Source organism: Talaromyces marneffei, chromosome 5, assembly GCF_009556855.1.
Source record: "Talaromyces marneffei chromosome 5, complete sequence".
NCBI classification, from domain to species: Eukaryota; Fungi; Ascomycota; class Eurotiomycetes; order Eurotiales; family Trichocomaceae; genus Talaromyces; species Talaromyces marneffei.
Window position 1 is genome coordinate 754,887 of NC_072352.1, and position 19,284 is coordinate 774,170.

General features: G+C 46.5%; 7 protein-coding genes across 7 annotated transcripts; 4 read left to right on the forward strand and 3 right to left on the reverse strand.

Annotated features, from left to right (window-relative positions):
- Nucleotides 1–1,731: 1,731 nt before the first annotated feature.
- EYB26_006591 (uncharacterized protein) lies at nt 1,732–3,592 on the forward strand (the record flags this gene model as incomplete). Its single annotated transcript, XM_054265867.1, has 7 exons — nt 1,732–1,764; nt 1,817–2,257; nt 2,327–2,607; nt 2,659–3,036; nt 3,106–3,113; nt 3,171–3,450; nt 3,511–3,592. The coding sequence occupies 7 exons, from the start codon at nt 1,732–1,734 to the stop codon at nt 3,590–3,592; spliced, it is 1,503 nt and encodes a 500-aa protein (XP_054121842.1).
- Nucleotides 3,593–4,343: 751 nt separating this feature from the next.
- EYB26_006592 (uncharacterized protein) lies at nt 4,344–6,103 on the reverse strand (the record flags this gene model as incomplete). The annotated part of the gene is made up of 6 exons (XM_054265868.1): nt 4,344–5,211; nt 5,265–5,385; nt 5,434–5,531; nt 5,580–5,662; nt 5,712–5,848; nt 5,908–6,103. 6 exons carry the CDS (start codon nt 6,101–6,103, stop codon nt 4,344–4,346), a joined length of 1,503 nt encoding a protein of 500 aa, XP_054121843.1.
- Nucleotides 6,104–6,465: 362 nt separating this feature from the next.
- Nucleotides 6,466–8,454, forward strand: EYB26_006593 (uncharacterized protein; the record flags this gene model as incomplete). The annotated part of the gene is made up of 5 exons (XM_054265869.1): nt 6,466–6,817; nt 6,875–7,356; nt 7,407–7,893; nt 7,945–8,060; nt 8,113–8,454. The coding sequence occupies 5 exons, from the start codon at nt 6,466–6,468 to the stop codon at nt 8,452–8,454; spliced, it is 1,779 nt and encodes a 592-aa protein (XP_054121844.1).
- A 487-nt stretch (nt 8,455–8,941) lies between these two features.
- On the forward strand, nt 8,942–10,793 carry EYB26_006594 (uncharacterized protein; the record flags this gene model as incomplete). Its single annotated transcript, XM_054265870.1, has 7 exons — nt 8,942–9,090; nt 9,163–9,500; nt 9,557–9,727; nt 9,789–10,188; nt 10,247–10,399; nt 10,459–10,524; nt 10,586–10,793. The coding sequence occupies 7 exons, from the start codon at nt 8,942–8,944 to the stop codon at nt 10,791–10,793; spliced, it is 1,485 nt and encodes a 494-aa protein (XP_054121845.1).
- Nucleotides 10,794–11,585: 792 nt separating this feature from the next.
- EYB26_006595 (uncharacterized protein) lies at nt 11,586–14,420 on the reverse strand (the record flags this gene model as incomplete). Its single annotated transcript, XM_054265871.1, has 7 exons — nt 11,586–12,115; nt 12,593–12,852; nt 12,912–12,980; nt 13,036–13,482; nt 13,540–13,887; nt 13,946–14,118; nt 14,184–14,420. 7 exons carry the CDS (start codon nt 14,418–14,420, stop codon nt 11,586–11,588), a joined length of 2,064 nt encoding a protein of 687 aa, XP_054121846.1.
- An 804-nt stretch (nt 14,421–15,224) lies between these two features.
- Nucleotides 15,225–16,641, forward strand: EYB26_006596 (uncharacterized protein; the record flags this gene model as incomplete). The annotated part of the gene is made up of 6 exons (XM_054265872.1): nt 15,225–15,294; nt 15,363–15,523; nt 15,588–15,717; nt 15,782–15,875; nt 15,932–16,079; nt 16,132–16,641. 6 exons carry the CDS (start codon nt 15,225–15,227, stop codon nt 16,639–16,641), a joined length of 1,113 nt encoding a protein of 370 aa, XP_054121847.1.
- A 141-nt stretch (nt 16,642–16,782) lies between these two features.
- Nucleotides 16,783–18,967, reverse strand: EYB26_006597 (uncharacterized protein; the record flags this gene model as incomplete). Its single annotated transcript, XM_054265873.1, has 2 exons — nt 16,783–17,096; nt 17,152–18,967. 2 exons carry the CDS (start codon nt 18,965–18,967, stop codon nt 16,783–16,785), a joined length of 2,130 nt encoding a protein of 709 aa, XP_054121848.1.
- Nucleotides 18,968–19,284: the final 317 nt, after the last annotated feature.

Consider the following 19,284-nt stretch of genomic DNA (forward strand, 5'->3'; position numbering starts at 1 on the left):
GATAGAATTCAAGTATCTAACGAGCCAACGACCAACGATGTTGGTTAATCTAAAAGCCAAGCTGGCGATTTATTCACGCACGTTTTCTGCCCTGTCTTCGCAGTAGTCTAATACTACCACCCACGACATTAGTCAGGACTAGAATCCAGTAAAAGGCTCGAAGCTTCGAAGGAACAATCCAAAAATAGAAGGCTCGTAAGATGTCTGAAAATCCCTGAAACCGGATGTAAATATAGTAGACGATTGTAACTCCACTGACTTTGGTGCCTAGTGCTGACGCTTACAGGTCTAGTACCGTAGGGGTAAACCAACGCGGTAGCGCAAGCTAAGCTTCTTGTGTATGGCCTACCGGTATGCAACCCTACTGCTCGAAGTAATTACAGTATGCTAATAGTTCATGACTTCCTCATATCCCTGGCACGGAAGTAAGGCATGAGTGGCTGCATGACGCTTTCGTACCAATGTTTTAACTACGTACCTCGAATTTGATTAATCCTGGATATGAAGAATCATCCTTACCGTAATTCAGACATCCCCGAGCTAATTTCTAAAAATATGTACCTTCGAGTCGACGATTCAGCCGTACGCTCTGCCCGCTAAACCCGAAGAAATCAAGCTTACTCCAGAGGAGTCTATCCGTATGCCTATTAAGGTAACCCTCTGGGGTGGCGTTGTGGGCACATAGGTACTCCAGCATTTGCCGCTACCTAGATTAGACATCGAAATTAGACATCGTCTGGACGATCAATACCTTAGCCCTCTAGTCCCCTCACCAGCACCACACACCCAACTGATTATTATTGCAATATGAGAGAGCATATGCGATAGACTTGAAGTACGCGACTAATGTAACGTCAATTTTGCAGAACTCACTTAAAACCCACAATTTATGGTTTTTCCCATTTTTATTCACGATGATTTAATTTATATGTGTGATTCCATTGGAACAGTCTTTTGGTATTTATCGGGCCGCACATACTCATTTATCCCGCCAAACGATGCAGTGACATTCAGTTCAACTCGAATTACCTAGAGTTATCAATGATCTGACGCTTAATCTCTTGGTGGATGTTTGTTAGCGCTGTGGCGTGGCATATTAAGGGGATTTCATTGCTATCACGTTGATAGAACAATTAGAGATATTACTGAAAAACAAGAAGGAGCTTTAAATGAAGCTAGAGCACAAGTACAAAATTGCTGCTGCCTTGGGTGTTGATATCCAGAACCATGCAAGTCAATTATTATTATTATTATTATTCGTACGGAGCTCTGCTCTGTAACTCGATTCCGGCCCACGATGAAGCTCGCCAGCGTGCTGGCCACGGCCATAGCCAAACCAACATTTACTCCGATCAAGCCTCCTTCACAGCTTCTAGCAGTCTGATCACCGTACTGAGCTCAGTACCTGGCAGCGGACCGGCAGTGGTGGTGGTAATGGAGGCTACCTTGCCGGTCAGTGGCCCAGCTTCTGGAATGGCAGAACGCTTGGTTGGCAAGGCTTGATTAGGGTTGATGGTACAACCTATAACTGGATGGTGATATGGGCAACTTGAGCAATCTTGTTACTCAGACAAATTACAAGTATACTGCTACGCAGAGCATCTACACCCAGACTGTCAATAATGCGGTTAAGTTGACTGTTACTTTCCTGTCCCCTATCACTCCGGAGGCGCCAATCTCTGGTCTTTTCCTACATGAATGTTGCTGTGGAATGTATCGATGGAAACACCCATGATGTTCAAATTTACTCTGATATTAGTGTCGGTAAGTTATATATTAATTGCGCAAAGTCTAGTCTGCTAACGGTGAATTACAGAATGTGTTTCCGGCAACTCTAACAACATTGCTCAATGGAAATACGGCACCGCTAGTGATAATGTTGTCTACCACCAAGTCTTCCGCCAAACCCAAGAGGCCTGAACAGAAATTCCAGACCAGACTGAATTCGGAAACTGGTACTGGGCCACCACTTCGCAAAATGGTTATACCTACCAGAATGGTCAAGACTCAGTCGTTCGCTCTCGGTTCATCAACAGTGGGTCTCTTGAAAACACACAGGACACCAACTACCGCGCCATCAGCAATGCCTGGCCCGTGTTTTCTCATGGTTTTGATCTCGGCAGCGTGGGCGCTAGTTCAGTCGCGTGTCTTCTCCATTGGCTTGTGCCAGGACGAGCCTATACAGTATATTGCCTCATCTGGTATCGTTCCTCAGACTTCTCTGTACCTCGACTACTTTGACACTCAGCTTGACGCCGTATGTTATAACAATATCTCACTTTTTCCATGTTTATTGTCGACTAGCTAACCTTCCCCCCCCCCCTAGTTGAGCTTCTTCCAAACCGACTTTGCCACCGCTCATGAGCTATTAACTGCATTGAATGCTCAGCTTCAGGAGGACTCCGTCAATGCCAACGGCCAAAATTACGCTGTCTTGACCACACTTGGTTTACGACATGCTTTTGGCGGTATCCAGTGGACTGGTACAGAGGATGCGCCACTTGTCTGGTTGAAAGAAATGTCTTTTGATGACAACATGAACACGGTCGATGTCATCTTCCCTGCTCACCCGGCTTGCATTTACACCAATGCCACTATATTGAAGTTGTTAATGGATCCCTTGATTTAAAATCAAGAAGCCGGCCTTTATCCAAATAGCTATTCTATGCACGACATTGGCTCTCACTACCCCAATGCAACTGGTTACCGTGCTGGCAACGACGAGGCTATGCCTCTCGAGGAGTGCGGAAATATGATCATCATGACATCGATGTACTATACAGTCTCTAAGGATACGGCCTACCTCAAACAACACTACAGGTTGTTATCTCAGTGGGCCAAATACCTCGTCACCGACTCTCTGATTCCCGCAAACCAGGCTTCCACCGACGATTTCGAGAGGCCCCTATCAAACCAGGCTAACCTTGCCATCAAGGGCATTGTTTGGATCCAGGCCATGTCTGTTATTGCCAACTTGGCCGGAAACACTGTTGATGCTACAAACTATAGCAGCATTGCTTCCAACTATGTTACTGAGTGGATTAGACTCGCCAACGCCACAACTGATGAACTTCCTCACCTTACATTGAACTATGGAAATTAAAGCACTTGGAGTAAGAGTTCAATTTCACACAATTACAATATGATCAACCAAACTAATAATTTTATAGGTCTTCTTTACAACGCTTACGCAGACAAAGCTCTGAACCCCGGGATCATCCCTCAATCAATCTACAATCAACAAAGCAAATTCTACCCCTCTGTTCTCGAGACCTTCAGTATCCCAGTCGACACTCGCCACCAATGGTCCAAGTCAGACTGGCAAGTTTGGACCGCTGCCACTGCGAGCGACTCTACTCGTCAAGATATGATTGATGCCGTTGCCACCTGGGCTGCTGCTACTTCTGAATGGTTGTCCTTCAGTGACTTGTACGAGACTCAAACTGGAGCGTAAGTAATATCTTTGATTGAATGTGTCCAAGGATTTGGTGACTGACCTTTTTTGTATAGATATGTTTACCAATTTGCCGACCGACCTGTTCAAGGTGGTTTGTTGGCCGTTCTTGTGGCAGATATGGGTCTTACTGTTTAAATAAGTTCTATATCTAATTTGTATATACAGCCTTTTGTGTATAGAAGCATTCGTTTAGAATACGACTCGAGAAGTTGGGAGAATTTCAGGTAGTACAAGGAGATTGGATGCTTGATTACACCCAACCCGTCCTTGCTCCCGGTTCTTTGTTTCTTGTTCTTGTCACGTATCAGTTCCTTGTCTTAAGACGTCCTCTAAATAACTACTTGATACCCTTGCTTTCTGTGCCATATTCCAGGTATTGGTACATTCAGGATACATGCTGTAGGCATTATTTCATGCCTTCAATACTATCCAAATATTCGTCATCCAGAATATTATCGTCTCTGCATAGGAATTTTCAGCTGTTGAATCATGCAAAGCTCACCCCTTATGGTAATGGAAAGGCTGGATGCCCCGGCCGCAGATGGAAGGAGCGAACAAACAGGATAAAGGAAACAGTCAAAATAAAGAGACAGGGCAACTAGAAAATGGAAACCGTAAAGCGTAACAACTTATCAAAGACGCCGGTCTCGGACACTCCATGCAACCAGAGAACCGAGTATTGAACTAGTGAAAGAAATGACTGCCGGTATTAGTACTCTCAGTTCACAATTCGACGAAGACTGAACTTACTATAGGTGTGGCGTAAACCAGACAAGTAGCTCTGCAGGACAATCTCACGGACTCTCCCTGTTAGGCTGGCGATGTAGGATGTATCGGACATAGCACGGCGTATGATCTATTAACCCAGTCAATATGGGTAATCCAACTATCGCGGGACGGTACTTGCATTCTCCATGTCGGGTACTCCTCGAAGTCCCTGCTGCATCTCTCTCCTGAACGTGGTCCCCAACACAGTATTCGTCGCAGTCATACCAACTGTCACCGAGAAACTTGAGAACAGAATATACCCTCCCGTTGCCATCGCAATCTCAGTCGGTTGCAAAAAAGATGTCATACTGACAAAAGCAGCACCTGATGCAAATGCCGTCCCCATACCACCCGGAGTAATATACAACGATCCCCAGAACCCTGTATTCCCATTCCAAAGGAAGAATTGGAGTACATAAGACACTGAAGCGAGAACTCCGGCTAGGATTAGAACGGGCTTATATCGGCCAGTGCGGCGAATGAAGAAACCCCCTAGCAGACCTCCCATTGTATTACCCAAGACGGCTGGGACGAGATGACTGCCTGCGACTGTGGAGGTGGTGCCCATCATGACTTGGAAATAGAGAGGGACGGTGAACATCATGCTGACTTGGGCTGATGTTTGTAGCCCGCCGATCAGGAAACTTGGTACGATGTTGGGATTGCGGAATACGTGCAAGTCAAAGATAGGTTCGGGCGCTCTATGATTTTCGACATACACGAACAGTGCCAGTGATAAAATCCCGGTCAACGCGAGTCCTAACGAGTATGCGGACAACCAGGGGAATGCTTGTCCGCCGCCGTCAAACAGAAGTATAATTGCGACAATAGCAACAGCCAGCACTAAAGTGCCGAGGAAATCCACTCGACGAATTGACGAACCGTTCTTGCCATTTTTGGAGGTTCTGTGCTGGTGGATCTCTTTTAGGAAGATCATAACAAGAAGAGACGCAAACCCCAGCAAGGGAGTTTGAAGGAGAAATAACCTACAAAGATATATTTTGTAAGCAAGACCAAGAGAGCAGGGGGTGAAACTTACCAGCGCCATCCGATGGTATCTGTGAGCCATCCGCCTAGGGGGCCACCAGCACTGCGACCAAGGGTCATGGAGATATTCACGTATGCTCTCCAGGACGCGACGTCTCTCCGGGGTACAATATCTTCACATGTGTCAGTTTTGAAGAGAATACTGGTAATAGTGCATGTACCTGTGATGATGATAGAACTCATCGCCATTACACCGGCTCCGCCCATGCCACTGATGATCCGACCTAGGATAACTATCGGCATAACCTGGCCAATACCACTGGGCTGTGTCAGCCGATAACGTAGATATAGCAGGAACCGAGCTTACCAGATAATACAGCCTAATCCTAGAAGAAAGTAGGACATCAACAACAGAGGCTTTCGGCCATAGATATCGCTGAATTTGCCGTACTGTGGTCGTCAGTTTGAGCATGTTGCAGAGAAAGCACTGATAGCATACCATAGGCTGCGAGGCACAAGATCCCAGTGTATACGCCGTAGAAAGCCAATTCGCATCTTGCAGCCGGTCAAACTGGGATGATATCCGGCCCGCAGCCGCCATGATGATTGTTGAATCCGCATTGGAGATGAATTCGCCTGTAACCAATACCGTACTTAGAATATAAATATTTAAATGACAGAGAAAACGACCGTACCGAGCAGCAGCACTGTAATCACACTCGCAATATTGGTCAGTTTTTGGCCTGTCTCGTCCGGACTGAGCAGCGGGTTTTCTTCATCGTTGCTTGTGGGATGCAAGTCTTGCGACTGAGACTGAATACTCGGAGATGTTTGAATATCGTCGTCTCGGCTTTGCCCATCGGTGGTCGACTCAACCGTGCCGTAAGCCATGGTATGGTGTTTGTCTCTTTGCAACTCTTCTCTAGTCAGCAGAATATTTTCATCACCTTCCAGATTGACTCACATGAATATTGGCGATAAATAATCAATCATAACCCTAAGGGCTGTGATAGGCCGATGAGTGCCCCATAGAACCACGGGGATGGCATCATCGGAACTCCACCTCGCGCCATTCCGCCGTTTATCTTAGCGTCAAAAACATGCGAGATGCTTCAACTTTTCAACACCTCAGTGGGGACATGGCCTATAAATCACTCATCGTGATGATGCAATTGCCATCATGTTAATATAAAATATACGCTCTCGCTCGCTTGACGAGTTACCGTACAGCACAGTTCTTAAATCCGTGCACAATGAGACTCTCATCGACAATATTAAGTGCGCTGTCCTGCGGCGTCGTTGCGGTTGATGTCGCTACATTAGCAAACAATGCATTGCAGCAAGTGTTAGATAGAATATGGCCGGAGCAGCAACAGATAAAACCAGATCGGGCGCCTAATTTTGTCTTTATTATCACTGATGACCAGGATCTCGAGCTGGACTCGGTGCACTACATGCCGCTTCTGCAGAAGCATTTGAAAAATAAAGGCGCTTTCTTTAAAAATCATTTCGTGACTACAGCATTATGCTGTCCGTCGCGAGTGAGTCTGTGGACTGGAAAGCAGGCACATAACACGAATGTGACTGATGTCAGTCCGCCATACGGTAAGCAAGCTACCCTTTATTATGTAGAATCTGCGTCGACTAATTGATAGACGACAGGCGGTTACCCCAAGTTCGTAGAACGCGGGTTCAATGACGACTTTCTACCTGTATGGTTACAAAACTCGGGCTACAACACTTTCTACACGGGGAAGCTATTCAATTCCCATACCGTGGACAACTACGACAAACCCTACGTCAATGGTTTCAACGGATCAGATTTTCTGCTAGATCCATTCACATACTCCTATCTCAATTCCACATATCAGAGAAATCACGAACCTCCGGTGAGTTATGAGGGCCAGCATACGACCGATGTCATCACGGACAAGGCTTTAGGGTTTTTAGAGGATGGACTGGCAGGAGACCAGCCATTCTTCCTAGTTGTGGCGCCAATTTCACCGCATTCGAATGTGGATGGGGGAGCGCTGAGCGGCCACCAGGCGCCAACCGTCATGACGGAGCCAATTCCATTGAGTCGCCATGAGAACCTTTTCGGGGATGTGAAGGTTCCGCGGATGGCACATTTTAATCCAGATGAAGTATGTTTATTCCCCATCTTGAACTGGATGATTCTGGCTAACCTTAGCAGCCCAGTGGCGTGAGCTGGATTCGTGATCTTCCCAAGCAAGACGAACCAACAATGGAATACAACGATCATTTCTACCGCCAAAGACTTCGCGCACTACAAGGAGTCGATGAATTGGTAAGAGACATAATTACTCGCCTCGAGGATAGCAATCAATTGGACAATACATACATTATCTACACTTCCGATAATGGTTATCATATTGGACAACACAGACTACCACCAGGTAAAACCTGTGGATTCGAGGAAGATATTCGCGTTCCGTTTTTCATTCGAGGGCCGGGGATTGCGAAAGGCGTCGCTCAAGACGCGGTCACGACCCATATTGACATTGCGCCGACCTTACTGAAACTTGCCGGTATTCCGTTGCGGGATGATTTGGACGGGACACCGATGCCTGTTCATCCTAACGGCAATGAAACCCGACTTGAACATGTTACGGTGGAGTACTGGGGGCAAGCATATCTCGAGGGAGAGAAGGGGGCTATTGGTGAGAACCGTGAGAGCCGGAGTTAAGAGAGATATACTGACCGCTAATCAGACGACTCACCAGTAGTCCCGAACAACACCTACAAATCCGTCCGTTTGATCGGCGATGGGTTTGATTTGTATTACTCCGTCTGGTGTAATAACGAGCATGAGCTTTACGATCTTACGGTGGGCAAATCACACAAGATTTGGCGAAACATATTTCCTAACGGGGTCACAGACTGATCGCTATCAACTAAACAATCTATACCACGACATCGACTTTTCTGAGCTGTCGATTCAAGGATTTGGACTCTCCAAAATCATCAATCGACTCGACTCTCTTCTCTTAGTCCTGAAATCATGCAAAGGCGATACATGTATCCATCCATGGAAGAGTCTCCACGCTGACGGCGCGGTATCCTCCTTCAGGGATGCTTTGCACTTGATATATGATGAGTTTTATCAATCTCAACACAAAGTTTCATTCAGTCGCTGCGAGTTAGGGCAGATCCTGGATGCAGAGGGACCTCGGGAGCCGCTTGTGTATCGTCACGGGCTAAGTTGGGCGATGTGGACTTGATGCCCTAACCGTAAGCCAGAAAGATGTATAAATATATTACATAGTATAGTAACTTCCAAGACCTTAAACATCCATGGATATCACGTAATCAGTGGACTCTTGTGTATAAATACTGCCAATCCAACACCGCTCCCCTCATAAATAAACGACACAAGTAGTAAAGACACAGATATTAGCCAAGCCAGTGATAGGGGTGGCAGCCGGTCCACAGTCCGTGAACGTGGTGGTGTGCCCCATCCGATGCCAGCAATGCCCCCCAGAGGTGTGAATATCACGCCATTTTAGGGTCCTTTGTCGCAAACAGGTTTGAAAACCCTAACTTGCTGTCGATAGTGAGTAATTGTCGCGATAAGCCATTTATGAGTGATGTAGAAGTGGGTTGTTGGGCTTTTTTACGAACGGTAGAAAATTATAAATATGGAGGCAGAGAACGTGCCTGGTTTGTGATGCAGAGTAGTAAGTAGTGGATTCCGGCAGCAGCTTCCCAATGAGCGCAATACTTGAGAAAAACTTGAGCGAGGTCTCTCCTCAGGCAGGGCCAGTTTCTGATGACGATGTCACTGCGGTAGAGTCCTCCTCGGCGGGCGATATTGTCGTGGACTGGGATGAGAAGGAGGAAGCTAGGGCTAGACGCAAGTAAGTTATCCAACCAGCGGATGTCCTGGCAACTGAAGAACGTTATACTGATTTAAATCCGATAATATTAAGAGTCGACTTCATCCTCCTCCCAATCCTAGGCCTTGCTTTCTTTTCGTTGCAAATCGACCGAGGAAATATCAGCGGCGCGCTGACATCCACGATTACAACAGACCTAGGCATAACCACCAACCAGATCAATGTTGGAACTCAACTTCTATCCGCTGGTATAGTCATTACCGAGATACCGTCAAACATTATTTTGCAGCGTGTTGGTCCGCAAAGATGGTTAGCAGGGCAGCTGTTTTCATGGGGACTTGTCGCTACGTTCCAGGCTTTCGTTAAGACGTATCCCGCGTATCTTGCAACAAGACTTTTACTGGGGTTGTTTGAGGGTGGTTTTATTCCTGGTTCGTTTATTGTCACCGATCGTGTGAAGGCGTAGTCCGCTAATTGTTGATCACAGGTGCCCTCTATTACATATCAACCTGGTACCGCAAAGACGAGACCAGTCTTCGGGTCAGCTTGTTCTTCTTCGGCCAAATATTCGCCGGTGCTACAACCAGCCTTATATCTGCCGGGCTGCTCAAACTGTCCGGTAAAAACGGGTTAGCCGGTTGGCAATGGATCTTCCTGGGTATGTTCTCTCAACACCCCAATAAAGACATGTTAACAACAGGAAGCTAACAAGTCAACAGTCGAAGGGCTGATAACAATCTTTGCCGGCATCCTCTTCGTGCTCTTCGTCCCTCCCCGTGTCGGCGATGGCCGTCCTCTTGCAGCCTCCTTCGGACGGTGGAGCTACTTCACCGAGCGTGAATCACGAATCATCAAGGACCGCGTGATCCTTGACGACCCCGGCAAAGCCAGAGGTCACATCCGGATTACTGGAAAAGATATAATCAGGACAGCTACAAACCCACGCGTCATTCAACATTTCTTTATCACCCTGGTCTCGATGTCGGCTGTTCAGGGTTTGACGCAGTACACGCCTTCGATGATCAAGTCCTTAGGATTCAGCGCCGTGCGCGCAAATGCGCTGGCCTCGGTGCCGGTTTATTGTTTCATGGTGTTGTTGATTATTATTTCGTATTTGTGGTAAGTTCGATCTCACCTATGTCCTTATGTATAGGATGCGAACTAATTGCATGTAAAGTGATAAATTCGGTCACCGTGGCCCAGCGGTCCTGTTCGGCGCAACGTGGAATCTGATCAGCTATGTCTGTTTCCGGCAGACGTCCGTCCACTCATCCAAGTGGCATAGATATGGAGTCATTGTCGTAGCGGATCTGTTCTATGCTGGTGTACAGTAAGACTAACCACCCAAATATTATTAGGAAGAAAAGTCTAACTCATCATTCTGTATAGTGTCCTAAACATCGGCTGGCTCTCAGTATCCTGTAAGACGCCCCAAGAGCGTAGCGTGGCTATGGCGTAAGTTCCTTCTCTCTCATACAGCTCCTATCTAGCCAATTCAAACTAATAATATCGTCAGATTGATTGTCATGGCAGCAAACTGCTCCGGTATCTCTGGTTCCCAGATCTTCCGTACTTCTGATGCGCCTCTGTACCGGCATGCTCTGACAGCTGTCTGTTATCTGGCTGCCGTTGCCTGGGTACAGGTACTTGCACTTTGTCTGCAGACATGGCGGGCACAGGTTAAAGAGAAGAAACAATATATCCAAAATAAGGCAAGCGAGTGATCGAGTTTTCCTCCGTCTTGTACTTGAATTCAAAGCATTTTAACTTCATAGCTTCAAAGCTGGCTGGGTCTGTGATTTATCAGAGTATCAATATGGGATAACCATTTATACATTGGTTGTTCATAAGTACTATTTACTTAGTATGTAGTTCAATGGATCATAATTTTTTATCTTCCTATGCTATCCATATTCGTTCACAAGTAAGCCCATAACTGTCTATGATAGGCAACAAAGAGCAATTGGAGGGTTTCGCCAAAGGTTTGTTCAATAGATAACCATTAGACAAAGATAGAAAAGACTAGCTCTTCTTGATTGATCTGGCTAATTAATCTTGAGAGGGATTGATGACTGATGTAGTTTGTAAGAGACTGACCTCAGTCTATCTCATCCATGTCAACGGTTTACCAGACATTAAGAGTAAAGAATACAGATGAGCATAGACTAAGACGATCAACACGTCAAATAGTCTATGGGTTCTCATGATAAATACTCTATCACCGCAGACAAGACGAAAGTTTCTATTTGAGTGATGGAATATCACTAGAAGCTATAGAATAATGATAACATGCCAAGTGTAATTTACCACAACGCATGAGTCGAGAAACCCTAATGCGCTAGATCAGAGCCTCAATGTAGGTAAAATCTAAGAGACAACAATCCAAAACAACGCTTACCCAAAGAAGAAGGAGTTCCAAAACAAAACCCGTAACTCATAAAATTCATTGAACCCAGTCAAACTTGACGTTCCCTCTTTACACATTTGTCCTCACTTACACACTCTCAGTTCGGCAATCAATCGCGCTGATTCGCCTCCAAAGCTGATAGCGACTTCTCTAGCTCATCGCAGACGGGGAAAATGTTTTGGAAACAGAAATAAGGCACATGATGTCGTTCTTCAACTACCTGAGGATTGCAGACCCCCACGGGTTTTACATTGCTCTCCCTTGTGGTAACAAAATGGTCGAAACACTGTGCAGTGAAGAAGGCATAATATCCACACCTGAATACGACGAGGACGACTTTACAGTCTTTTGGGCATGCGTCAACCATGTCTTCGATATATTGAGGTTGTCTCAGTGTCTCGGGTGCGAATAGTTCTTCGGGTATCTTTTCAACTTGAAGTATGGAGAGGTCAATGAGTTCGGGAAGGTTGCTCCATCTATTAGAGTCGGACTCGAGCGTGGCGTGGTCGAAGCGATATGCAAAGTTCATGACATCCGTGAGATTATTGCTAGCCTGACTTGTTGGTTCATTGGTATGATAGCCTGCTACGTTGGGCTGTGTGTCGGTGTTTATCATGCCACAAAGGAACTCTTGACACACTATAACATTGTATTGATTACGAAACTGGGAAGATTTTGTGTCACAATAGTCAAATTAGGTTGATGGATGCCCAGGCAGATATACACTTGCGGTCCCTTATAGTACGGCCATAACTCTGATTCCAGGATACAAAACCTCCACCGGGCATGGACATAGTGATGTCCAGCATATATCCACTAGATATCTTCCATGATTTCTAAATATAGAATCTGCATTATCAGCGAAATGAAACTAACGCTCTTGTTCAGAGTACTAGTGCACTTCGAATCATGTACCGAGGCTGGTTCATGTTTAGAGAGTCCTTTGAATGGGGAAACATGTTAACAGATTTGGATATTTAAACGATCTTGAAAAAGTGATTACTACTATTATTCATACAATAACCCCCGGTTAGAAAATCCCAGACACTACACCATATCCCGATCACGTACAAAAATCTCGATCTTAACCTCTTTAAGTCGTGTACTTAAACGCACGATTCTCCTTATCAGTCAAATCCAACCAATCCTGACCATCAGCAGTAACAACACCATTCTGGATATCGGCTTCGCGCTGCTTGTTCTCGCGATGGCAAATGGAGCCATAAATCAAGATCAGGACGATTGCGATGGCGTAGCAGACAATCATAGCAATCGTGCCTCCGGTGTACGCTGGGGCTTGGTCTGCGCGGAAGGTCTGGGGGCCAATGATGTTTCCGACGGCCCATGCAATGTAGTACCAGGCATAGAGGGAGACTCTGTTTGAATGTTAGATACTAATAATTCATGGAATTATTGAGATGTGCGAGAAACTCACTTCTTGGTGTGACCAGCAATGTTGGCTTGGTAGACAGAGACGAGAGTGACATAAGGTGCCCAGTAGGTGCTATTAAACCTCATTAGTACGGGGTGTTGGATTGAACATGACAATAAATACTCACTATAGAATATACAATCCGATAAGCTGACCAGCCAAGTTGCTTCGAGGAAGAGCGTAGCAGAGCACAGCGCCAAACAAAGGCAAGAGGATGCTAACAGCAACAAGAATGGTTCTGTACTTTCTGGTCCTTGCAGCCAAGTAACTCAATCCAATACCGGAAAGAGTACTCATAGCACCAGGTGGCATGGCAAGCAACGAAGTCTGGAGTGAGTTGAAACCAAGACCAGAGATGATCAATGTGTTGAATGTAGTAAGACCACCGTTGGGAACCTGCAAGGCGACAATGGCGAACCAGATGAGCCAGCTTTTGGGATCCAAGACAGCCTCCCAGATTTGATCGGGTTTCATGGTCTTGGATTCAACTCCAGTGTTATCCGATGCTTTGCGTTGGATAATGATGTATTTTTCGCGAGAAGTAAGATGGCGAGTTTCAAGGGGATTGTCAGGACTATTTTTGCCGAGTTAGTAAAGATAGACGAGATGTGAACTAGATGCACCATCTTACAGGAAGAACAAGACCACGAAAGCCCAAAGAACAGTAAATATACCGAGCACCAAGAAGATAATCTTCCACGCCTCAAAGGGGCCATGGTAGTAGCTCACCGACCAAGCAATCAAACCATTGAGGATCGGAGCGATGACGTTGAGAATGATACTGTTGCGAGCTGGCTGTTCTTCTGGCCGATACCACATAGAGACAACTAGAGTGACAGCCGGAATGAGTAGGGCCTCACAGCCACCGAGGAAGAAACGGCACACGAAGAGGCCTGCGAAATTAGTGCATGCTGCCATGCACATTTCGAGGACGCCCCAGAAGAAGACGTTGAGAGCAAAGAACTTGACGGCAGGAACTCTGTAATAGTATAAGCAATTCGTTCATACGGCGAGGAACACATTATACGTTGAGGTACCTTTGAAGGCAATATGCAGAAGGTCCCATGAATGCCAATCCTCCAAAGAAAGGCGCCGATCCAATCCATGAATATTGCTGACCGGTCAAGTGCAAATCTCCCTTGATATTGTAGATAGCAGCTGCCGAAATGGCAGTCTTATCCAAACCGCTAAGCGTAGCACAAACGAACAGCTAAAATAAGCAGACATTAGTCTCATGTACAATAATCGAGTCTATCTTTTGATAGGGAAACATACAATTGGAATCAACCACCAATCAACTTTTCGCATCAATTTCTTCTCCTCCTGAGGTGTCCAGGTCATATCGCCATTCTCCTCTGTATAGTTGGCGATAATTTGCGCAGCGATATCGACATCTTTGTCACCAGCTTTGATGGCTTTGACTGCAGATTCGGCGGTGAGGAGCTCGCCTTTGGGCTCATCAGTAATGACTTCCTGGTCCCGGCTGGGAGCGACGGTGTCTTCTTTGGTCATGCTGAGTTCTGTCACCTGAAGATAAATGATAATAAAGTGTCTATCCACAAAAACAGAAGTAATACTTGGTCCAAGTCAATAACTGAATATCATTTCCTGGCTGGATGTATGACCTATATACATAGTTTTTCACGACATCAATACCTCCACCAAAAAAGTCCTAATCTCCAAACGTTATCCGCCTATCGTTTATCGCCTCCGGATTCTACATAGAGAAAAGGATGCATGCTAGCCAATCAGGGATTTGCTTTAGGTCAGAGATCCATAATTGATAACGCTCAAGGACGGCCCTTGGGAACAAACCGGAGCGAACAGGGCAGAATGACCAATTTACTTGTCAAAAGTCTTCGATGAAATCTCGGTTCAAGGCAGACGCATTGGGTTAGATCTGGCCGCTTAGAGTTGGCCGCACCGGCAACGTGGACGCGGCCAATATTAAGGTTCCCCACCACGGCCAACATATGTACCAGTACTCCTAGAATCTTTTTCTTATGGATATCCGCATCCACAACAACACCACGCCGCAGTGCGGGGGATCATAATGCCCGCTCTGGCAGTGGTTATTGTTGGCCGTGGATAACATGATGGACGGGGCGCTATGGAGACTTCAACGTGGCCAAGGGTTCAAGCCGGGTTGGGGTCGGGTGACTTGAGAACTGGATATTTATAGCGATGAGATCCACGTAGGCTACCGTTCAACTTAGTTATCTATTGCATTCAAACAATTCAAGCCTGATTCTATCAAATATTAACCTCGATTTCGACTTCACTTTTGTTTCCCTACACTTGTACGAAATCGTCACAATGATTGCCACAGACGTAACAGCACCCACAGAGGTCAAGGAGACCGAGGCTCTTTACCCTGACTATCTGCGTATGTCATTCTCAACCCATACAGCTATTGATAACTTGATGGAAACACATACTTACATACTGCAACAGCACACTATGACCCTCTTGAAAAGATCGTCCCCGTGGGCCGTTTCGAACATGAGGATCCCGGTCACCGAGCCGACCCCAAGAAGCCCAATCTCCTCAAGAATGCCACAAAGGTGTTTGAGTTAAGCCCTCACTGCGGTACGGAAATCCAGGGTGTTCAGATTGTAAGTTAATTGCCTGCTTTTGCATTTGACTCCAAGCATCAAAACTAACTAGTGCCTTGAACAGTCTGAACTTACCCCTGAAGGACTCGATGAAATGGCTTTGCTGTGCGCTGAGCGCGGTTGCTTGGTGTTCCGTGACCAGGAATTTGGAAATATTGGCTTTGAAAAGCAAAAGGAGATTGCCCGTCACTTTGGTAAGACCAGAATCCTATACCCGCTGGTAGTTAGAAGGAGCCTTCGCTCATATGTTCCGAATAGGACCTCTTCACAAGCACGGATGGATGCCACACCCTAGGGCCGCTGTTCACTCTTCGGAGACTGAGGAATTTGTTATTGTCTATGACTCCAAGGAGTAAGTTTTTTATCGAGTCACGCATAACCTTCTGAGCCTCCGCTAACCACTCCTAGCGATCTCCGTATCCGCAAAGGTTGGGCCAGAAAGAGCCCTATCCAGTTCCATGTCGACCAGTCCCCAGAGGTCCAGCCTCCCGGTATGACTTTCTTCTGCATGCTCGAGTCCCCTCCCGGTGCTGGTGGAGATACCCTTATTTCTAGCGTGAGTTTCTGTCCAACATAAATTTCTTCAACGCAATTGCTAATTGAACTAGATGACCCGTGCCTTTGAAAGACTCTCGCCCTCCTTCCGTAAGCGTCTTGAAGGCCTTCAAGCTCTCCACACCACCGCTGGCCCTGTCTCTCGTGAACTCCGTGACAACGGAAAGGGCGCCGTCCTTCGCCGTCCCATCAACAGCGCCATCCACCCCGTCGTCACAGTCCACCCCGTCACCGGCCAGAAGGCCCTCTTCGTCAACTCCTCATACACCGAGCGCATCATCGGTTGGGACGATGAGGAGTCCGAATATCTACTCAGGTTCTTGTTTGACCACGTCAATCGCGGTCAGGACTTTTGCTGTCGTGTGCGCTACGAACCTGGTACCGTCGTTGTATGGGATCAGCGTGTTACCCAGCACTCTCAGACTTTGGATTACAAGCCTGGTAACAGACGACATGCGTTTAGATTGACTCCTTTGGCTAATGTGCCTATTCCGGCTAAGGTTGAGGAGGATGATGGACAGTGTGCTCAGGAAGAGGAGAGAGTGATCTTGAACCTTTGTTAGATGATCTGCATTAATGATTGTGTTGATTAAGTTTTTATGCATTTGCGATGTTCGTTTCATAGCATTAGTGGTTGATTATTTACGTTAAATTGGTATCCATATCTATATCCATGATGTCATCACTAGATCAGCTCTGAAAAGCTAAGTAGATTTCCCACTTTGTGAGTCAGTCGCAAAATGGCTCGACTCCATCTTCTCCATCAATGTTTCAGCTTTCATGAGACCAAGGTTGGTTAGACCTTTGACACCCGCAGCACCATTGACAGAAACACGATTTGCCCAGCGCCATCGTCGAATCCAGCCTTTGAGATCCTCGTATTCTTCTTCAAAAGTTATGTAGGTTGAAGGTAGACCGGATGCATCTATCTCGGCCCGTCGTGTGGCATCGTATGGCGCAGTAGTATGTAAAACATGTACCATGAATGAGCCGGCGATTGCAAAGTTTGGACGGCTCCCTATGACGGTGTTAGACAAATCAATAACCTCACTGGTAAGTAATCATAAACATACAACTGTGCCAAAAAGCATTCCACTGGGTTTCTGTCAGGGCTTCCATAAATTCCACAAACTCCTTAACACAAAGTAAAGCGCCTCGGACCACTGCTCGTGCCCCCTCATTGATCGCATTTGCCTGATCTGGTGAAGACCGAGCGAGGATAGAAGGCCATTTGTTCAAAGGTCGCAGCAGAGCTCGGAAAAGCGTCATGTGTGTAACAATATACGAGAGATGTAAGCTACCATTGCCATCTAGGTCTTCTCGCGGCCCATGATAGGTTTGATGGGGTTCGGTGCTATCTCGATATCCTGTAGAGTCTTTAGAACCTCGAGCATCTCGGAATCTCAAGGTATCTGGTAGATTATCGCGCCATGCTTTCAGGCGTGCTCGAAGAAGTCTCGCTGCATCTAGAGAATACTGCAGGTCACTTGAAGTGACATTGCTAGCGCGTACGGTGTAGTACGTACGACAGATATCGGACAAGATACCCGTCAAACTGACCAAGTGAGGAAGATGGGCATGATTTTCGCAGGGTTCAGAAAGTGTGTCGTTGATGTCCTCCATGGTAATCATAGCAACATCCGAATCATCTTCGTGTAAGTGGCTAGGCATGCCACGCGCCAAAGCGATCCATTTTTCCATGGTCCATAGTGCCCACCACAGACGCCGACGGAGTTGTCTTTCCCATGATGGTACGGAAAGCCATGCGGATGGATCTCTGTGTAGTCCGATAGTTTGAGCTATCGATACCGCAGTCGACATAAGGGACCATGTGAATGCAGTATCTGAAAGATATAGGTTTGTCGGAAGCCGCTGTAATAGAATAAGGCAAGCTTGCAACGTGGTCAACGATGGTGCGTGTAATTCAGATGTGACGCCTAGCCAGGCAAGTCGATAAAGTTCTTGAATCGACGGCGGACGTAGTAATAGTGTATATAACGCTTCATTATACATAATAAACGGAAGTGCGGTTGCGCACATAGCTGTTAACAACCCCAGCGGCATATTGCTGAGAGTATCAGGGCTATCGGGTATCTGCTCCTGGGATATGATAGGAAAGTATGGATCGACGAAGCGATTATAGAGATCGATTAGGTGCCAAGCTGCAACCGGGTCGAGGGCCTGCCATAAATCAGACCAAGCCGATTCCGTTGTTTGATAGTCCACCTTAGGCTCCGCTTTATCTAATAAGGATTGGTCTGTGATGCCAAATATTGTAGACGGAGCGATTTCGCCCCGGGAACTAGGGTTCAAGAGTCGATATCTCAATCCTTTGACATTGAGCCTTGACACGTTCTTCTCGTCGTACGGTTGTGAGTCGAGTAAATGGACATCGGACACTCCTGTGGGGCCAATATAGAATGTAAATGCATCTGGGACAAATTCTAGAGATGTTTCGTGGCTCTGATGTTGTTGACCGAAGGGGTTATTGTGCACTGGATTTCGTGTAGGTATCCGACGGGCGGGAGAGATTCTTTCATTTGCGTCTGGAGGCGGATGATTATTCTCAAACTCCGATGGACCGGGCAGATGTCCAAAAGTTTCATCCAAAGACGGTATTTCTAGACCCTTTGGTGACATGTTTTCGTCGCTTCTTGAACCGGGCGAACCATAAAACATCCCGCCGCTGTACATTTGCAATGGCGACATGGCATTGGCTGCAAATCCACGCCATATATCGTTGTCGGTACCATGAAGTAAAGGGAGTATTGATGGATCGATATCGTCAAGTTTCGGCATAGACCTTCTCTTTCGCTGGCTGGGAGGCTCTTCGAATGTACATGCTTTGTTCATGTGCACGCATCGCTTGCAGGGCGGGCCAGTGGGCATGTCACAAGTCACTTTTCGCCGTCGGCATGCATCGCAGGGCCGAGATTTACGTGACTTGTAGATTCTTCCTTTTTGTTGGGAGTCGGACATTTGTCACTTTTTATGACTGGTTTAAGAGAGCAGGAGCAAAGAATGCATTCAAACGTAAGTTGAAGATGTTGGTATGTCAAGGAAAGAAGTCTCGCGATAAACGAGGAATTTCGTATCGGACGAGATAAGATAGGCTCCCCACTTTTACGGCGTATATCGGAGCACCCCCGATTTTCTTCAGCTGATTTTATTCGGAATGCATTGACAAATCATCTTTATTTCTTTTA